Raw genomic sequence first — 17,749 nt, 5'->3', positions numbered from 1 at the left:
GGCCACCACTTGGATGGCCAGAGATTAGTGCGCTGCATAGCTGCCTGAAACCCCACCCACCTCCGTCCCACTTCACCTGACCGATTGGCGGCAGCTTTGCCCATTGGGCTGCATGCTGTGCTCTCAGCTCAGGTGCAGGCATTCTCCTAACCCACACTGCAAGGCTGCACTGCTAGCTTGAACCATGGGGGATGCTGGTCCGACCGTGATGCTGACATTGCAAGGGGCTGTGAGCACCTCCACCAGTGACTGCTCCATGGGCAGCTTTAGCAAGGAGATTGTACAATGTGCCCAGTCATCCAACTGTTCTGCAGGCCACTAAAACACTCATTACTTTGCAGCCTGTGCCTGAGGGGTGAAAAGCTCTGGAGCACTTGGTGACATTTTCATGCATCTGCGTTTCTTGAGTGGGCAGATAAGCTAGAAACCCCACTCCACAAATGCCAAAGTGGCTGTGTCTGAACTGTCTCAGCTGTAGAGGAATGGTTACTTTATACCAGGTCTTCCTAATGCATGGCCTTTTCCTTCCCCCCCACCACCCCGCACATGCTTGTGCGCTACTGGAGGGCAGCCCTTGCCCTGTCCTCCAACATGCCTCAGCCTTAACGTCCAACAGGCGATCCAGGCAAGTGCTGTGCAACGTTACTGTGCACTCACTTCTGAGTTCCCCTCTAAGTGCAGCCCGCCAAGTGCACACCTTATATATAATGTTGTGAAACACGTCGGCGTGCAATCACACTGACATGTGCGAACGATCCAGCCCGATGCTGGGGTGGGGTGGGGGGGTTTGATGATTCCGGCGAGCTGGCCTTATAGTGATGTGCAGTTGTGTTGTCATGAGGTTTCTGACGTCCAATGGCAGGAAACGCAGCCTGCCATCAATGGGCTAAGCGGATGATCACAAACAGGTTTCTCAACATTGTGAAACCGATTTCTGGCCACCTCGACATATTGTCCGCTCGCGCCGCCGAACACGCCCGACGCCAGCAGACACGGAAAACTCTGCCCAGTGTTTCTTTCTCTTTTAGGTAACTATTAGGTAACAGAAATATTATTTTGTTGCAATCGGTTAGGGACTGTTAACTGAAGAAGAAATCCAAACAACCAGCAATTAACTGACAGAACTACGTCACAAGATTTCATGTTTTTAAACAAAATCAAACTTTATCATAAAAAGAGTTAAACAAAGTAAGGGCTATTAACTTATAAAGACATATGGTATAATTCACTTCTATTTTTTACTTTCCCACAAGAGTTTCCTTATCTTACAAAATCTTTAAGGTTGTTTCACTTTTCCTGGGACCAACTATAAAGGCATGTCACCGCTCTCCAGAATTCACTGATTTCTTTTCAGCATTCCAGCTATTCGCCAAAGTACAAGGTTTCATGGGTGGTCATTCCACTAGCTTTTGGCAAAGTGTTAGGAAATAGGGATAGTTTAAGTAAGTTACATTTGTATTTGGGTGTGTTAGGAATAAGGTATATCTTTAAGTTTAAGTTTCAGCTTTAAGTTAAGTTTAAATTGTATTTCTGTAATTGTGTGTTAACCAAAAGGGGAGGTTGAGTTTTAGTTTCACTTTAAAAGGTGCCTGCATTTTAATGAAGGTTTTACAACTCTTGGAGGGAAGCTAAAACAAATGCAAGGTTTAAAAAAACTGTACTGTTGCCTAGCAACAGGGGTCCAGAGAGAGGGAGCACAGGGACAGAGGGCAGAATTTTTCAGTTGGTGGGCGGGCTCGCCGTGAGCGGTTGTAGAGCCGATTGCTGCCCGTGATCGGTTCTGCGCCGCCATTTAACGCGGACAGGTCAATTAAGGCCCGCCCAATGTAAGACGCGGGTGGTAGCACTCAGTGCTACCTGTGCAGGCACGGGGGAGGAGGGAGAGTCGGACCAGCGCTCTTTCACAGAGCTGCCTCGGAGACTGCAGGGCTTCTGAAAGTATTAAATGAAAGATTTTTAACTTTATGTAAACATGCCCCCTCATGTGACTGTGTCACGAGATGGGACATGTTTTTATTTTTATGAAAATTTTAAAATTTATTTAATAAAAGCTTTAGGAAACCTCATCCCGCTCATGGATGAGGTTTCCTAAAAAACCCGAAGGCCACTTGGCCTTTTCACCTGCCCGCCAACCTTAAGATTGGACGGGCAATATTTACAATAACCTTAACTAGATCCTTAATGGCCTTAATAGGCCGTTTACATATCGGTGGGCACGCAGCCGACTCTGGCGCGCGCCCGCCGAACAAAACATTGCAACTCAGCGCAATCACGTCGGGACACACGCCCGACATCATCGCGCAAGATTTTATGCGTGGCGTGTCGGGCCCACCCCCACACGTCGACTGAAAAGTTCCACCCAGAGAAAACTAGAAAAGCAGTTTCAGTTCAGTTGAAGCCAGAGTTCCAGAGAGGCTGGACAGGAGAGGAAACTATAGGAGCAGGTTCCAGAAACTAAAGAAGAAAGTCCCATAATCGAGGGGAATGGAACAGGAAAGGTCCCAAGAGGGCAGTTTAAGTCAAAGGGAAAGGACAGGAACCTGGAAAAGCTCCTGTTAAGTGAAGCTAAGAGTGAGGAGCAGAGAGGAAGGCTCCAAGCTTCAAGCTTAAAGGGGTAAAGTTGCAAGATGCAGATTTAAAGTGAGATAGGCATGCGAGAATTGGAAGTCCCAAGGAGACAGCCAAAGGTCTGTAACTCTTTACTATGGGCATGTGAAGCAGTGGTGTTCTGTTGGCTTGGCTGAGTCAATGAGAGAGAGTGTGTGGAAGGAAGCTTGAATGCACGTGACGATCCAGAAGAGTTCAAAACCCTGGAGGTGGACCCTTGTGGAAGGCATCTGAGAAAAAGTGTTGTTTCGGAGAAAATTCCAGAGTTAGTTCTTCGAAAATGGAGATTAAAAACCCTCAGGTGAAAGACGGAGTTCAGTAAGACTGGTTGGCTCATGGTGTGACATGCTTCTGAGGGCAGTTGAGGAGAGATCCATAGCATCTTTTTGGGTGGCATCTGTCACTTGGTTTCAGAGTGTCGTGTGTCTGACCACGGGTCACCTATTAGTGTATTAGTTTACATGGACTGTGTACTTACTGTGAACATTAGAGTATAAGATAGCTTTTGTAACTTGTGTTATCCTTACAAATCTGTATATATCTGGAAAAGGCATAGTTGGGTGAAGGAGTGCTGTAATATAGTTCATCTTTTTTTGTTTAATAAACGTTTTATTCTTTTGTTAAAAGTTCATCAGCGGACTCCTGTGACCCTGTTCAGTAGCCACTCTCTGCATATCTAAACAAAAAAAACGTGGGATCTTTCAAGCCAGGTTCCACCCTGGGATCTGACTTGTCCAGTTGTAACATCAGCTGGGATCATAACATAAGTGACTCCAATTTCTTTACCGACCTCTCAATCCCATAGCTCTTTTTAAAAATTCATTCATGGGATGTGAGCATCGCTGGCTAGGCCAGCATTTATTGACCATCCCTAATTGCCCTTGAGAAGGTGGTGGTGAACTGCCTTCTTGAACTAATGCAGCTCAAGCACAGGCCTCCCTGTGACAACTGCACCGTGGCTTAAAACATCAGAAATCACCCTTGGTTTCCAACAGCCTGCTGCTATGGTTTTAAGCTGCAACCAAGGTGATCACTTCCAAAACTCCAACTGCAGCAAGTTTAACTACCTTTTATTGAGAGGATTACTGTAGATTTTTCTTTTAGCTTTCTGCTAAACAAACCTTCCAGTCATTTTTACTCTTTCCAACTTTGTCTTATACTGAACACCAGCTCCCAATCGCAGGCTGCATCATGGACAATAAATCTAGCATTTACTCTACTTCAGGTGTAGGTTTGGCTTTATCTCTTGACCTCCAAGGAGCTAAAAGTTATACAAGAGCCAAAGCTGACACAGTCTCTTAGCTGCTTTTCCAAACCTCAACCAGTCTTACCTGCTGGTTTTGCCCTAACTGAATTCACGAGGATAAACCCAAAACAAAGAATCTCACTAAGGTCCACCCATCTCATTGGCAATGTGACACACATGGCCTGTTCTGAAGTAAAATGCAAATAAACTATCTTTTAATTCCACAACTTTCCATAATTCTGGGAAACCACATGAATGCCTTATCCTTTAGTGAAATAACTGCAGATGTCATGTCTCCAGTTCTTTAGCTAAGTTGGCCCACCTGCTGTTTATGATCTTACCTTTCTAGCTGTTAATTTCTTAAGTCAACATGGCCCCAACCTTTTAAGTGTATCAAACTACAAACTTTTTAAAAATTACATTTACTTCAGATTACTTTTACCAGTTTCATAACCAGACCCCCACTTTCTACAGTTAAAATTTTAATTTTTAAAACATGAGAATTACAAACTAGATATTCACAACAGCCAATCAGTCCAGGTTTATTAATGCATGAGTAAGTGGAGTGGAGTGGGGAGAAATATTGTAGATCTTTTCTCAGGAAACTTAATAAATGGAGTGGAAGACATCACGGTGAGCCTCCAAAAGGCATTCCAGTGACACATCACTGAACTCTTCTTGACTTTCGGGGCCAATTTCTTCACTGCAGCAGTCCTGGGCTGCAAGCATTGAGAACTGTTTGTGTGGCTGCAGTTTAGAAATGGTACCCAGAGTGGGGAAATGCTGAGGTAATGGTGTGGCAGGCGATTCAGAGGCTGCCTGCCAGCGAGACAGCCAGTTTCCTGTGGCTCCATAATTAATGAGGCAGGAAGCAGCTGATACAGCGCGAAAACCTGCCATTGCTGACAGCGGGTGAAATGTCTTTTTTCATGCCCGCTACTGCACTTAGTGCAAATCTGGGATGATTCCGCCCCATTTTTAAAAAATGTTCATGCTCGCCGCTTCCCTCTCCTGAACTGTCACCGTAAGTGAGAGCTCAGCAGAAGAGCAGCGAGGCAGGAAAAATACGTGGATTGTAACAGCCCCAGCTTGGCACTTTTGCACCATTAGGAATTGCACTTCCACAACATCGGAGCTCCGGCTTCGGATCGGATTTGAATCCTTAATGGGAATGCAGGTCCAGGAGAGGGAAGCAGCGAGAAGGTGACTTATGGATTGGGGGGTTCAGTGAGAGGGTGGGTCGGGGAGCAGGAGGGACTACAACTCGGAGGTCGGGGACAGAGACAGGCCACAACCTGGAGGGTCAGGGAGGGGAGAGGCCACAACTTGGAGGTCAGGGACAGGGAGGATCTGCAGTGAGCAGGAGGTGCTGTAGGTAGAGGGTTACATTTTTCTCTTATATTTTTAAACTTATTTTGTTTTAGAAGTTAATTCATTTACCAATGTAGGAACTTAGCAATGTAAAATATTTCAAATTAGCGGGTATAATGTTTTATTATTTTTTTCTGATAAGTAAGGTCCTACAGAACCTAACTACCGTTTTAATTTGATTCCTATGGGAACCAACGTTTCACTTAAAGTTCTTTCACTTGAAGCCATGATTTTCAAGAACGGAACCACAACTTTAAGTGAGGACTTACAGCCAATGACACGGAGTCCTCCTTCAGCACCCCGGGTATGTGCTGTCCCATCGGCAGGCCAGATCCATCGCAAGTAGCGGCACAGTGGTATACAGTTGGGAGAGGTGGCACTCTGGACCACATGAAGCTTCATGGAATTATTTCAAACATGGGCAAGGAAACCTCCTGCTGATTATCACCTACTGCCCTCCCTCAGCTGATGCCAGTGCAAAAGACATCTTCAGTCAGAAGTGCCAAGTGGATGATCCATCATGGCCTCCTCCTGAGGTCCCCAGCATCACAGATGTCTGTTTTTGGCCAATTTGGTTCACCCCATGTGACATCAAGAAAACACTGAACACACAGGATACAGCAAGGCTATAGGTCCTGACAACATTCCAGCTGTAGTCCAGAAGATTTGTGCTCCAGAGCTAGCCACACCCCCCAAAAAGCTGTTTCAGTGCAGCATGGCGTCTACCTGACAAAGTGGAAAACTACTCAAATATGTCCTGTCTGAAAAAAGCCAGAAAAATCCAGTCCAATTACTACTATCAATCATCAACAAAAAGATGAAAGGTGTCGCCGATTGTGCTATCAAGTGGCACTTACTCAACAATAATGTTCAGTTTGGGTTCCAGTGGAGCCACCTCATTACAGCCTTGGTCCACACATGCACAAAAGAGCTGAACTCAAGGGGTGAGATGAGAATGACTGCCCTTGATTTAAGGCAGCATTTGACCAAGTGTGGCATCAAGGAACCTTAGTAAATTTGAGGTCAATGGGAATTAGGAGGAAAGCTAGCAAAAAGGAAGATGGTTGTGATTGTTGGAGGCCAATCATTGCAGGCCCAGAATATTGCGAGAAGAATTCTTCAGGGTAGTGTCCTAGGCCCAACCATCTTCAGCTGCTTCATCAATATCTTCCCTCCAACTTCAGGTCAGAAGTTCGTTAATGATAGCACAATGTTCAGTATCATTTATAACTCCTCAGATACTGAAGCAGTCTATGCCCACGAGCAGCAAGACCTGGACAATATTCACGCTTGGGCCATTAAGTGGCAAGTAACATTCACTCCACACAAGTGCCAGGCAATGACCATCTCCAACAAGAGAGAATCTAACCATCACCCCTTGACACTCAATGGCATTACCATCACTGAATTCCCTACTGTCAACATCCTGGTGGTTACCATAGGCCAGAAACTGAACTGGACTAGCCATATAAATACCGTGGCTACAAGAGCAGGACAAAGTCTGGGAATTCTGTGGACAGTAACTCACCTCCTGACTCCCCAAAGCCTGTCCATCATCTACAAGGCACAAGTCAGGAGTGTGATGGAATACTCTCCACTTGCCACTCCACAGCATTCAAGAAGTTCAATACCAGGACAAAGCAACCTGCTTGATTGGAACCCCACCCACAAACATTCATGTCCTCCACCACCAACGCACTGTGACAGCAATGTGTACCAAAAATAAGATGCACTGCATCAACTCATCAAGTTTCCTTCGACAGCACCTTCCAAGCCCATGATCTCTACCACTTAGAAGAACAAGGACACAGACACATGGGAACCCAACACCTGCAAGTTCCCCTCCAAGCCACACAAGATCCAAACTTGGAAATACATTGCTGTTCCTCCACTGTCACTGGTTCAGAATCTGAAACTCCCTCCCTAACAGCATTGTGGGTGTACCTGCACCACATGGCCTGCAGCAGTTTAAAAAAGTGGCTCACCACCACCTTCTGAAGAGGAAGCAGGAATCCTATCCCATGAACAAATAAAATAAAGGAGCATGCTTAATGGGCCAAAAGATCTTTTCTCTTTTTTGAGATTTCTAATTCCTGTCCAAGTCACTCACCATCCTGACTTGGAAATACATTGCTGTTCCTTCACTGTCGCTGGGTCAAAATTCTGGAACTCCCTCCCTAACAGCACTGTGGATGTACCTACACCACATGGACTGCAGCGGTTCAAGAAGGCAGCTCGCCACCACCTTCTCAAGGGCAACTAGGGATGGGCAATAAATGCTGGCCCAGCCAGCGAAGCCCACATCCTGTGAATGAATTAAAAAAATAATTTCTACAAATAATATTTTCATTCACAAGTATATTGCCATGATCCCCATTTATGAAAATATCTGGTCACCATCAACATAGACAACAATCCAATTAACAGTACAGCTTCTTGAACTAGGGCATGGTCTCACCGTGAAACACTGAATATGGAAGTAAAGACTGAGTGTTTCGATGATCATGGCTGCGCCTTTTCCAAGAGGAAGCCCACATGTTGAGCACAACTTCTTCCCACTGACTGACCTACAAAATAATGTAGAGAAACAATGATCAAAGCTACTTCTTCAAAGAATAAAACATGATAAGTACCTTTGTTGGTTTTAATCTGACACTTTATTAGAAAAATAACCATTAGATATACACCTGCTCCTCAATATTCTGAATCAGGATTAAACTAGTCTCAGCATTCCTTTGTTTATCTATATATTTTGGACGGTACAATTGAGCTGTAGCAACACACTTTAACTGAGCAAAGGCTGTTTAGATGTGCCACTGATCCATTCTGTGATGCCCACCTGCTGGGTGACTGGAGCTGAAGAGGAGGAGATGAGTGTGGGAGAGGCAGAGATTGGCCTGACTGTAAACTTTCATGAGATCCAGACCTAGGAAAAGAACAAAGATTCAAAATTATTGACAATATCTATTTATACGAGATGAATAATTCAATTGGCTGAATATTTGGAGAAACTGGTAACAGATCACATTCAGTAAAATTCTTCAGATGTCCACATATAAATGGACACTATCTCCCACATTTGCTTGGCAATGTCTGGAGGCCCCCATATATTACTTGCATGTCCGATTTAATGACAGTCCCAGTCCTGATAGAATGGTCCACAAACAACCCCTGACCCTTGCCCCATGCCTCCTTGGAACTGTTAATGCGCAGTAGTGGCAGGCTAAGTTAGGTGATTGTATAGTCAGCATGCACTACTGAGGTTACAGGGATTCCTATCTTCCACTGTGTGAAGGTGGAGCATGGGGGAATGGAATTAACTTGCAAGTTGGTGTGCGCTGAAATGCTTAGCGCTGCCGGGAGGGGGTGGAAAGAGGACGGGTGATGACGTTTCCTGAAAATCATTGGAAAATATAGCTGATAAAAATGCTGCCCACAGAAATTTATTTTTGTTTTATTCCATCGCAGAAATTTCATCCTGCCCTTAGGTATGGTTTGATGAAAAAGCAAAGGCCGTCTGGCTGATTCACCCATTCACCAACCATAAGGTTAGATGGACAATGAAAAATTGGAGTCAATTGTGCCATTACTGGGCTTAATCGCCCTCTTAATTGTCAGCAGGCGCGTTTTTCCCTTGCCCGCCAAACTAAATATCGTGCGGGTGCGCAATGCTGTCGAGACGCTCGCCCAATGTCTTCTCACGCAATTTTACCCACGATTGGGTCAGACACATGCCAGCCCAGGATGTAAAATTCTACCCTCAAGTTTAAAATAAAGTAGGAACTGTACTTTTGATAAGGTTTGTTAAGTAGGGCCACGTAATATGAAGTTAATAGAAGTAAATCAAAGTAAAATAAAGTAAACATAAAAGAAATAAATTGAAGCCATGGCAGGATAACTCAGTCATGCGGAATGTGTGTCCTGTACTATGTGGGAAGTCGTGGACACTCCCGATGTCCCAGACAATGACATGTGCAGAAAGTGTCACCAGCTGGCAAACTTTGAGCTCCGGGTTTCAGAGCTCGAGTGGCGGCTGGAGTCACTGTGGCAGATTTTTATTTTTATTCATTCATGGGATGTGGGCTTCACTCACTGGACCAGCATTTATTGCCCAACCCTAGTTGCCCTTGAGAAGGTGGTGGTGAGCTGCCTTCTTGAACTGCTGCATCCATGTAGTGCAGATACACCCACAATACTGTTAGGAAGGGAGTTCCAGGATTTCAACCCAGCGACAGTGAAGTAATGGCAATATACTTCCAACTTAGGACGGTGAGTGACTTGGGAGGGAACTTCCAGGTGGTGGTGTTCCCATCTATCTGCTGCCCTTCAGCTTCTCGATGCTAGTGGTTGTGGGTTTGGAAGGTGTTGCCTAAGGAGCTTTGGTGAATTCCTGCAGTGCATCTTGTAGATGGTACATATTGCTGCTAGTGTGCGTCGGTGGTGGAGGGAGTGAATGTTTGTGAATGTGGTGCCAATCAAGTGGGCTGCTTTGTCCTGCACGATGTTAAGCTTCTTGAGTGTTGTGGGAGTGTTGTGGCTCATCCAGGCAAGTGGGAAGTATTCCATCACACTCCTGACTTGTGCCTTGTAGATGGTGGGCAGGCTTTGGGGAGTCAGGAGGCGAGTTACTCATTGCCTCAGCCTCTGATCTGCTCTTGTAGCCACAGTATTTATATGGATAGTCCAGTTCAGTTTCTGGTCAATGGTAGCCTCCAGGATGTTGATAGTGGGGGATTCAGTGATGGTAATGCCACTGAACATCAAGGGACGATGTCACTTGTCAGCCCAAGCCTGGATATTGTCCAGATCTTGCTGCATTTGGACATGGACTGTGATAGCCCCTGAGGAGTCGCATATGGTGCTGAACATGGTGCAATCAACAGTGAACATCCCCATTTCTGACCTTATGATGGAAGGAAGGTCATTGATGAAGCAGCTGAAGATGGTTGGGCTGAGGACACTACCCTGAGGAATTCCTGCAGTGATGTCCTGGAACTGAGGTGACTGACCAACGACCATCTTCCTTTGTGCTAGGTATGACTCCAACCAGCGGAGAGTTTTCCCCCTTAATCCTGTTGACTCCAGTTTTGCTGGGGCTCCTTGATGCCGCACTCAGTCAAATGCTGCCTTGATGTCAAGGGCAGTCACTCTCACCTCACCTCGGGAGTTCAGCTCTTTTGTCCATGTTTGAACCAAGGCTGTAATGAGGTTAGGAGCTGATTGGCCCTGGTGGAACCCAAACTGGGCATCAGTGAGCAGGTTATAGCGAAGTAAGTGCTGCTTGATAGCACTGTTGCTGGCCCCTTCCACTACTTTACTGATGATGGAGAGTAGACTGATGGGGCGGTATTTGGCTGGGTTGAATTCGTCCTGCTTTTTGTGTACAGGACATACCCGTGCAATTTTCTACATAGCCAGGTAGATGCCAGTGTTGTAGCTGTACTAGAACAAATTAGCTAGGGGCACAGCAAGCTCTGGAGCACAAGTCTTCAGTACTATTGCTGGAATATTGTCAGGGCCCATAGACTTTGCAGTATCCAGTGCCTTCAGCCATTTCTTGATATCACATGGAATGAATCGAATTGGTTGAAGACTGGCATCTGTGATGCTGGGGACCTCCGGAGGAACCTAAGATGGGTCTTCCGCTCGGCACTTTTGGCTAAAGATTTTTGCAAATGCTTCAGCCTTACCTTTTGCACTGATGTGCTGGAGTACTCCATCTTTGAAATTGGGGGTATTTGTGGAGCCTCTTCCTCCAGTGAGCTGTTTAATTGTCCACCAACATTCACGACTGGATGTGGCAGGACTGCAGAGCTTTGATCTGATCCGTTGGTTGTGGGACCGCTTAGCCCTGTCTATCAGTTGCTGCTTATGCTGTTTGGCACGCAAGTAGTCCTGTGTTATAGCTTCAAAAGGTTGACACCTCATTTTTAGGTATGCCTGGTGCTGCTCCTGGCATGCCCTCCTGCACTCTTCATTGAACCAGGGTTGGTTTCCTGGCTTGATGGTAATGGTAGAGTGGGGGATATGCCGGGCCATGAGGTTACAGATTGTGTTCGAGTACAATTCTGCTGCTGCTGATGGCCCACAGGGCCTCATGGATGCCCAGTCTTGAATTGCTGGATGTGTTCGAAATCTATCCCATTTAGCACAGTGGTAGTGTCACACAACACAATATCCTCAATGTGAAGGTGGGACTTCGACTCCACAATGACTGTGCGACAGTCACTTCTACTGATACTGTAATGGACAGACGTATCTGCAGCAGGCAGGTTGGTGAGGATGAGGTCAAATATGTTTTTTTCCTTTTGTTTGTTCCTTCACCACCTGCCACAGCTATGTCATTTAGGACTTAGCCAGCTCAGTCAGCAGTGGTGCTACTGAGCCACTCTTGGTGATGGGCTTTGAAATCACCTACCCACAGTATATTCTGTGCCCTTGCCACCCTCAGCGCTTCCTCCAAGTGGTGTTCAAAATGGAGGAGCACTGATTCATCAGCTGAGGGAGGATGATATGTGGTAATCAGCAGAAAGTTTCCTTACCCATGTTTGATCTGATGCCATGAGACTTCATGGGGTCCAGAGTCAATGTTGAGCACTCCCAGGGCAACTCCCTCCTGACTGTAAACCACTGTACTGCCACCACTGCTGGGCCTGTCCTGCCCATGGGACAGGACATAACCAGGGATGGTGATGGTGGTGTTTTGGACATTATCTGTAAGGTATGATTCCGTGAGGATGACTGTGTCAGGCTGTTGCTTGACTAGTCTGAGACAACTCTCCCAATTTTGGCACTAGCCCCCAGATGTTAGTAAGGAGGATTTAGCAGGGTCGACAGGGCTGCGATTGCCGTTGTCATTTCCTGTGCCTAGGTTGACGCCGGGTGGTCCGTCTGCTTTCATTCCTGTTTTGTGATTTTGTAGCGGTTTGTTACAACTGAGGGGCTTGCTAGGCCATTTCAGAGGCCATTTAACCACATTACTGTGAGTCTGGAGTCACATGTAGGCCAGGCCAGGTAAGGACGAGAGATTTCCTTCCCTAAAGGACATTAGTGAACTAGATGGATTTTTACAACAATTGACAATGGTTTCATGGTCACCATCAGACTTTTAATTCCAGATTTTTAATGAATTCAAATTCTACCATCTGCCATGGTGGGATTTAAACCCAGGTCCCCAGAGAATTACCCTGGGTCTCTGGATTACTGGTCCAGTGACAATACTACTGCACCATCACCTTCCCCTATCCCCATGAGGCTGAGAGCTACATGGATAGCACATTCAGAGAGGTGACCACACTTCAGCTCAGGAGCCTGGAGGTAGAAAGAGGATGAGAGACTGCCAGGCAGTCTAAGGAAACTAGGCAGGTAATGCAGGAGTCCCCGTGGTCCTGCTCACAAATCGGTTTTCCATTTTAGAAGCTGGTGAGGGCACGGGTTCCTCAGAGGAGTGCAGTCAGAGCCAAGTTTGTGGCACCACGAGCAACTCAGCTGTACCGGAGGGGAGGAAGAAGAAAGGAAGAGCTATAGTGAATTGGGATTCGTTACTTTAGCCAACAGACAGGCATTTCTGTGGCCGTAGACATGACTCCAGGATGGTATGTTGCCTCCCTGGTGCCAGGGTCAAGGATATCACAGAGCAGCTGCAGGACGTTCTTCTAGGGGAGGGTGATCAGCCAGAGGTCGTGGTCCACATTGGTACAAATGACTTGTAGGAAATGGGATGAGGTCCTGAAAGCAGATTTTGGGGAGCAAGGAGATTGAAAAGCAGGATCTCTAAAGCAATAAACTCATGATTACTTCCAGTCCCACATGCAAGTGAGTATAGAAGTAGGAGAGTTGAGCGATTAAACGCATGGCTGGAAAGCTGGTGTAGGAGGGAGGGCATTAGATTTCTGAGGCATTGGGACCAGTTCTGGGGAAGATGGGACCTGTACAAGCTGGACGATCTACACCTGAACAGGACTGGGATGAATATCCTCGCAAAGAGATTTGCTAGTGCTGTTGGTGGGGGGTTTAAACTAGATTGGCAGGGAGATGGGAACCTGAGGGCAAAGTCAGAACAGGGAATGGGAGTTGAAGAATTAGTGAGTGACTCTGATAGACAGAAGCAGCACAGATTAAAAAATATACAGCACAGGAATTTGGCAGTGTTAAAAGGTTTATATGTAAATGCAAGGAGTGCAGCAAATAAAGCCGATGAGTTGAGGGCACACATAGACACATGGCAGCACAATATCATTGCTCTGATGGAAACTTAGCTTAAGGAGGGGCAAAAATGGCAGATCAACATCCCTGGATATAGCGTTTTCAGGCAGGATAGGGATGGGGATAAAAAGGTGAGGGATGTAGCATTATTGATTAAAGAATCAATTATAGCTGTGAGGAGGGATGATATGAGATGAGGCATCAAATGAGGCCATATGGCTTGAGCTCAGAAATGAAAAAGGGGCAGCCATACTGCCAGGAGTGCACTATTGACCCCCCCAATAGTGGAAGGAAGTTAGAAGAGCAAATATGTAGACAGATTTCTGAGTGCAAAAACAATAGGGCAGTAATAGTTGGGGACTTCAACTACCCTAATATCAATTGGGATACGAACAGTGCGAACAGCACAATAGGTGCAAAATTCTTGGATTGCATTCAAGAGAACTTTTTTAGCCAGCACTTAACAAGCTCAATGAGAGGGGATGGAATTCTAGATTTTGTCTTAGGAAATGAAGCTGGGTAAGCGAATGAAGTAGCAGTGGTGAACCATTTTGGAGATAGTGATCATAATACAGTTAGATTTAGCATCATTATGGAAAAGGACAAAGATAGAACAGGAGTGAAAGTTCAAAACTGGGGAAAAACAAATTTTATGAAGCTTAGAGGTGACCTGGCGGGAGTGAACTAGATACAGCTATTAGACGGGAAAACTGTGTCAAATTAGTGGGAGGCATTCAAAAGCGAGAACTTAAAAACAAAAAAAAAGCAATCACATTCCTGGGAGTGTACTAAAAGCCCTCAAACAGTCAGAGACAAATAGAAGAGCAGATATGTAGGCAAATTTCAAAGAAGTGTAAAAATAATAGGGTACTAATGGTGGGGGATTTCAACTTCTCCTACATTAACTGGGTTAGCCATAATGTGATAGGTTCGGAGGGAGCGTAATTCTTAAAATGCATCCAGGAAAGCTTTTTAAGCCAGTACGTAGAAGGTCCTACAAGAGAGGGGGCGGTGCTGGACTGAATTTTAGGGAATGAAGCTGGCCAAGTGGTAGAGGTATCAGTGGGGGAGCATTTTGCAGATAGTGATCATAACTCCATTAGATTCAAGGTTGTTATGGAAAAGGACAAGGAGGCCAGAAATCAGAGTTCTAAATTGGGGGAGGCCGATTTTAATAAGATCAGATATGATTTGGCCAGAGTGGACTGGGAGCAGCTACTTTTAGGTAAATCTGCGTCAGAGCAGTGAGAATCATTCAAGAAGGAAATAGAGAGAGTACAGGGCCAACATATTCCAGTAAAGAAAAAGGGTGGGACCAACAAATCCAGGGAACTCTGGATGGCGAGGGCTATACAGGATTGGATAAAAAGAAAAAGGGAGGCTTATGGCAGATACCGAGGGCTCAAAACAGTGGAAGCCATAGAGTATAGAATGTGTAGGGGGGGAACTTAAAAAGGAAATTAGGAGGGCAAAAAGGGGGCATGAAAAAACACTAGCAGGTAAAATAAAGGAAAATCCAAAGTTATTTTACAAGTACATGAAGAGTAAGAGGATAACTAGGGAAAGAGTAGGGCCCATTAAAGACCATAGTGGTAATTTGTGTGTGGAGCCGGAAGATATAGGTAGGGTTCTAAATGAATACTTAGTGTTGGTGTCCACAAGTGAGAGGGACGACATGGGTATGGAAATCAGGCAGAAGGACTGTGGTATAATTAAAGAAATTAGCATAAAAAGGGGAGAGGTTCTAAATGGTCTGGCAGGCTTAAAAGTAGATAAATCTCCAGGCCCGGATGAAATGTATCCCAGGCTGTTGAGTGAAGCAAGGGAGGAGATAGCAGGGGCACTGGCAATAATTTTCAATACCTCTCTGACCACAGGAAAGATGCCAGAGGACTGGAGGACAGCCAATGTGGTACTGTTATTCAAGAAAGGAAGAAGGGATAAACCAGGGAACTACAGGCCAGTCAATCTAGCCTCAGTGGTGGGGAAACTATTGGAAGCAATTCTGAGGGACAGAATTAATCCACACCTGGAGAGGTAGGGATTAATCATGGACAGTCAGCATGGTTTTGTTACGGGGAGGTCATGTCTGATCAATTTGATTGAATTTTTCAAAGGGGGTGATCAGGTGTGTAGATGAGGGCAATGCATTTGACGTAGTCTACTTGGACTTCAGCAAGGCTTTTGATAAGATCCTGCATGGGAGACTGATAACGAAGGTAAGAGCCCATGGAATCCAAGGCAATTTGGCAAATTGGATCCAGAATTGGCTGAGTGGCAGGAAGTAGAGGGTGATGGTCGAGGGGTGTTTTTGTGACTAGATATCTGTGTCTAATGGGGTTCCACAGGGATTGGTATTGGGTCCTTTACTGTTTGTGGTATACATAAACTTGAATGTAGGAGGGTTGATCAGTAAGTTTGCGGATGACACGAAAATTGGTGGGGTGGTAAATAGTGAGGAGGATAGCCTTAGATTACAGGAGGATATAGGCGGGCTGGTCAGGTGGGCTGATCAGTGGCAAACGGAATTAAATCTGGATAAGTGTGAGGTGATGCACTTGGGCAGGACAAACAAGGCACGGGAATACAGGATGAATGGCAGGACCCTGGGAAGTACCGAGGATCAGAGGGACCTTGGTGTGCATGTCCACCGGTCCCTTAAGGTAACACCCAAAGATGTTTTACCAGTACATTGAGAGCAAGGGAGTAACTGAGGAAAGGGTAGGGCCTATCAGAGACGTACATGGCAACTTGTGCGTTGATGCTGAAGATGTAGGGGCAGGATTCTCAATGAGTACTTTGTCTCCGTCTTCACGGAGGAGAGGGTCAATGCAGACATTCTAGTTAATGAGGAGGTGTGTGAAATATTAGATACAATAAGCATAGTGAGAGAGGAAGTGCTGGAGCGACTGACATCCTTGAAGGTGGATAAGTCACCAGGGCTGGATGGATTGTATCCCAGGCTGTTAAAGGAAGCTAGGGAGTAAATAGTGGATGCCATGAGGATCATTTCCCAATCCTCACTAGATACAGGCGAGGTACCAGAGGATTGGAAGTCTGCAAATGTTGTACCATTATTTGAGAAGGGTGCAAGGAATAGTTCAAAATTATAGACTGGTCAGTCTGACTTCAGTAGTGGGCAAATTATTGGAATCAATTCTGAGAGACAGGATAAACTGACACTTAGAAAGGTACGGGGTGATCAGGGATAATCAGCATGGTTTTGTTCGGGGAAGATCGTGTCTTGCTAACTTAATAGAATTTTTTGAGGAAGTAACAAGGAGGATTAATGGCGGTAGTGCAGTGGATGTTGTCTACATGGATTTTAGTATGGCATTTGACAAGGTCCCACATGGCAGACTGGTCAGAAAAGTGAGATCCCATGGGCTACAGGGGAAGGTCGCAAGATGGATCCAAAATTGGCACAGTGACAGGAAATAAAGGGTAATGGTCGATGGATGTCTTTGCGAATGGAAAACAGTTTCCAGTGGCGTTTCACAGGGCTCAGCGTTGGGGCCCTTGCTGTTTGTTGCAGATATTAATGTTTTGGACATAAATATGGGAGGCACGATTGGGAAATTTGCAGATGACACAAAAATTGGCTGTGCACTTGATATTGAAGAGGATAGTTGTCATCTCCAGAATGATATCAATGGTTTGGTTGAGTGGGCAGAAAAGTGGCAAATGGAATTCAATCTGGAAAAGTGTGAGGTAATGCATTTGGGAAGGGCAGACAAAGCAAGGGAATACTCAATAAATGGGAGGATATTGAGAGGGTTTGAGGAAGTGAGAGACCTTGGAGTGCGTGTCCACAGGTCCCTGAAGATGGCAGGGCAGGTAGATAAGGTGGTAAAAAAGCATATGGAATGCTTTCCTTTATTCAACAAGATAGTGAATACAAAAGCAGGGATGTAATGCTGGAACTGTATAAAATGCTGGTTAGGCCACAGCTGGAATTTTGTGTACAGTTCTGGTCACCACATTGCAGGAAGGACATAATTGCTCTGGAGGGAGTACAGAGGAGATTTACAAGAATGCTGCCAGGGCTTAAAAATTGCAGCTATGAGGAAAGATTGTATCAGCTAGGGTTGTTTCCCTCAGAACAGAGGAGGCTCCCTCCCAGAAACATGATAGGGTCCCCCTTGTCCTCACTTATCACCCCACCAGCCTCCGCATTCAAAGAATCATCCTCCGCCATTTCCACCAACTCCAGCATGATGCCACCACCAAACATCTTCCCTTGCCCCCGGCGGCATTCCATAGGGATCGTTCCCTTCGGGACACCCTGGTCCACTCCTCCATCACCCCCTACTCCTCAAC

General features: G+C 45.7%; 1 protein-coding gene across 16 annotated transcripts in view; it reads right to left on the bottom strand.

Moving 5' to 3' along the window:
- The window catches only part of LOC144683641 (LIM and calponin homology domains-containing protein 1-like), a 485,528-nt gene that overhangs the window by 14,800 nt on the left and 452,979 nt on the right, over positions 1-17,749 (bottom strand). For 15 of the 16 annotated variants that reach the window (XM_078546886.1, XM_078546934.1, XM_078546895.1 and 12 more), the window contains 2 exons: positions 8,064-8,150; positions 7,683-7,791 (listed from right to left, as the gene is read on the bottom strand). In XM_078546886.1, the coding sequence (XP_078403012.1) occupies positions 7,683-7,791; positions 8,064-8,150 (196 nt within the window). The remainder of the gene's footprint in view (positions 1-7,682; positions 7,792-8,063; positions 8,151-17,749) is intronic. The other variant, XM_078546926.1, reaches the window with a different exon arrangement.

This window comes from Cetorhinus maximus, chromosome 1 (genome assembly GCF_964194155.1).
Source record: "Cetorhinus maximus chromosome 1, sCetMax3.hap1.1, whole genome shotgun sequence".
NCBI classification, from domain to species: Eukaryota; Metazoa; Chordata; class Chondrichthyes; order Lamniformes; family Cetorhinidae; genus Cetorhinus; species Cetorhinus maximus.
This window is presented reverse-complemented; position numbering and strand designations above follow the sequence as displayed.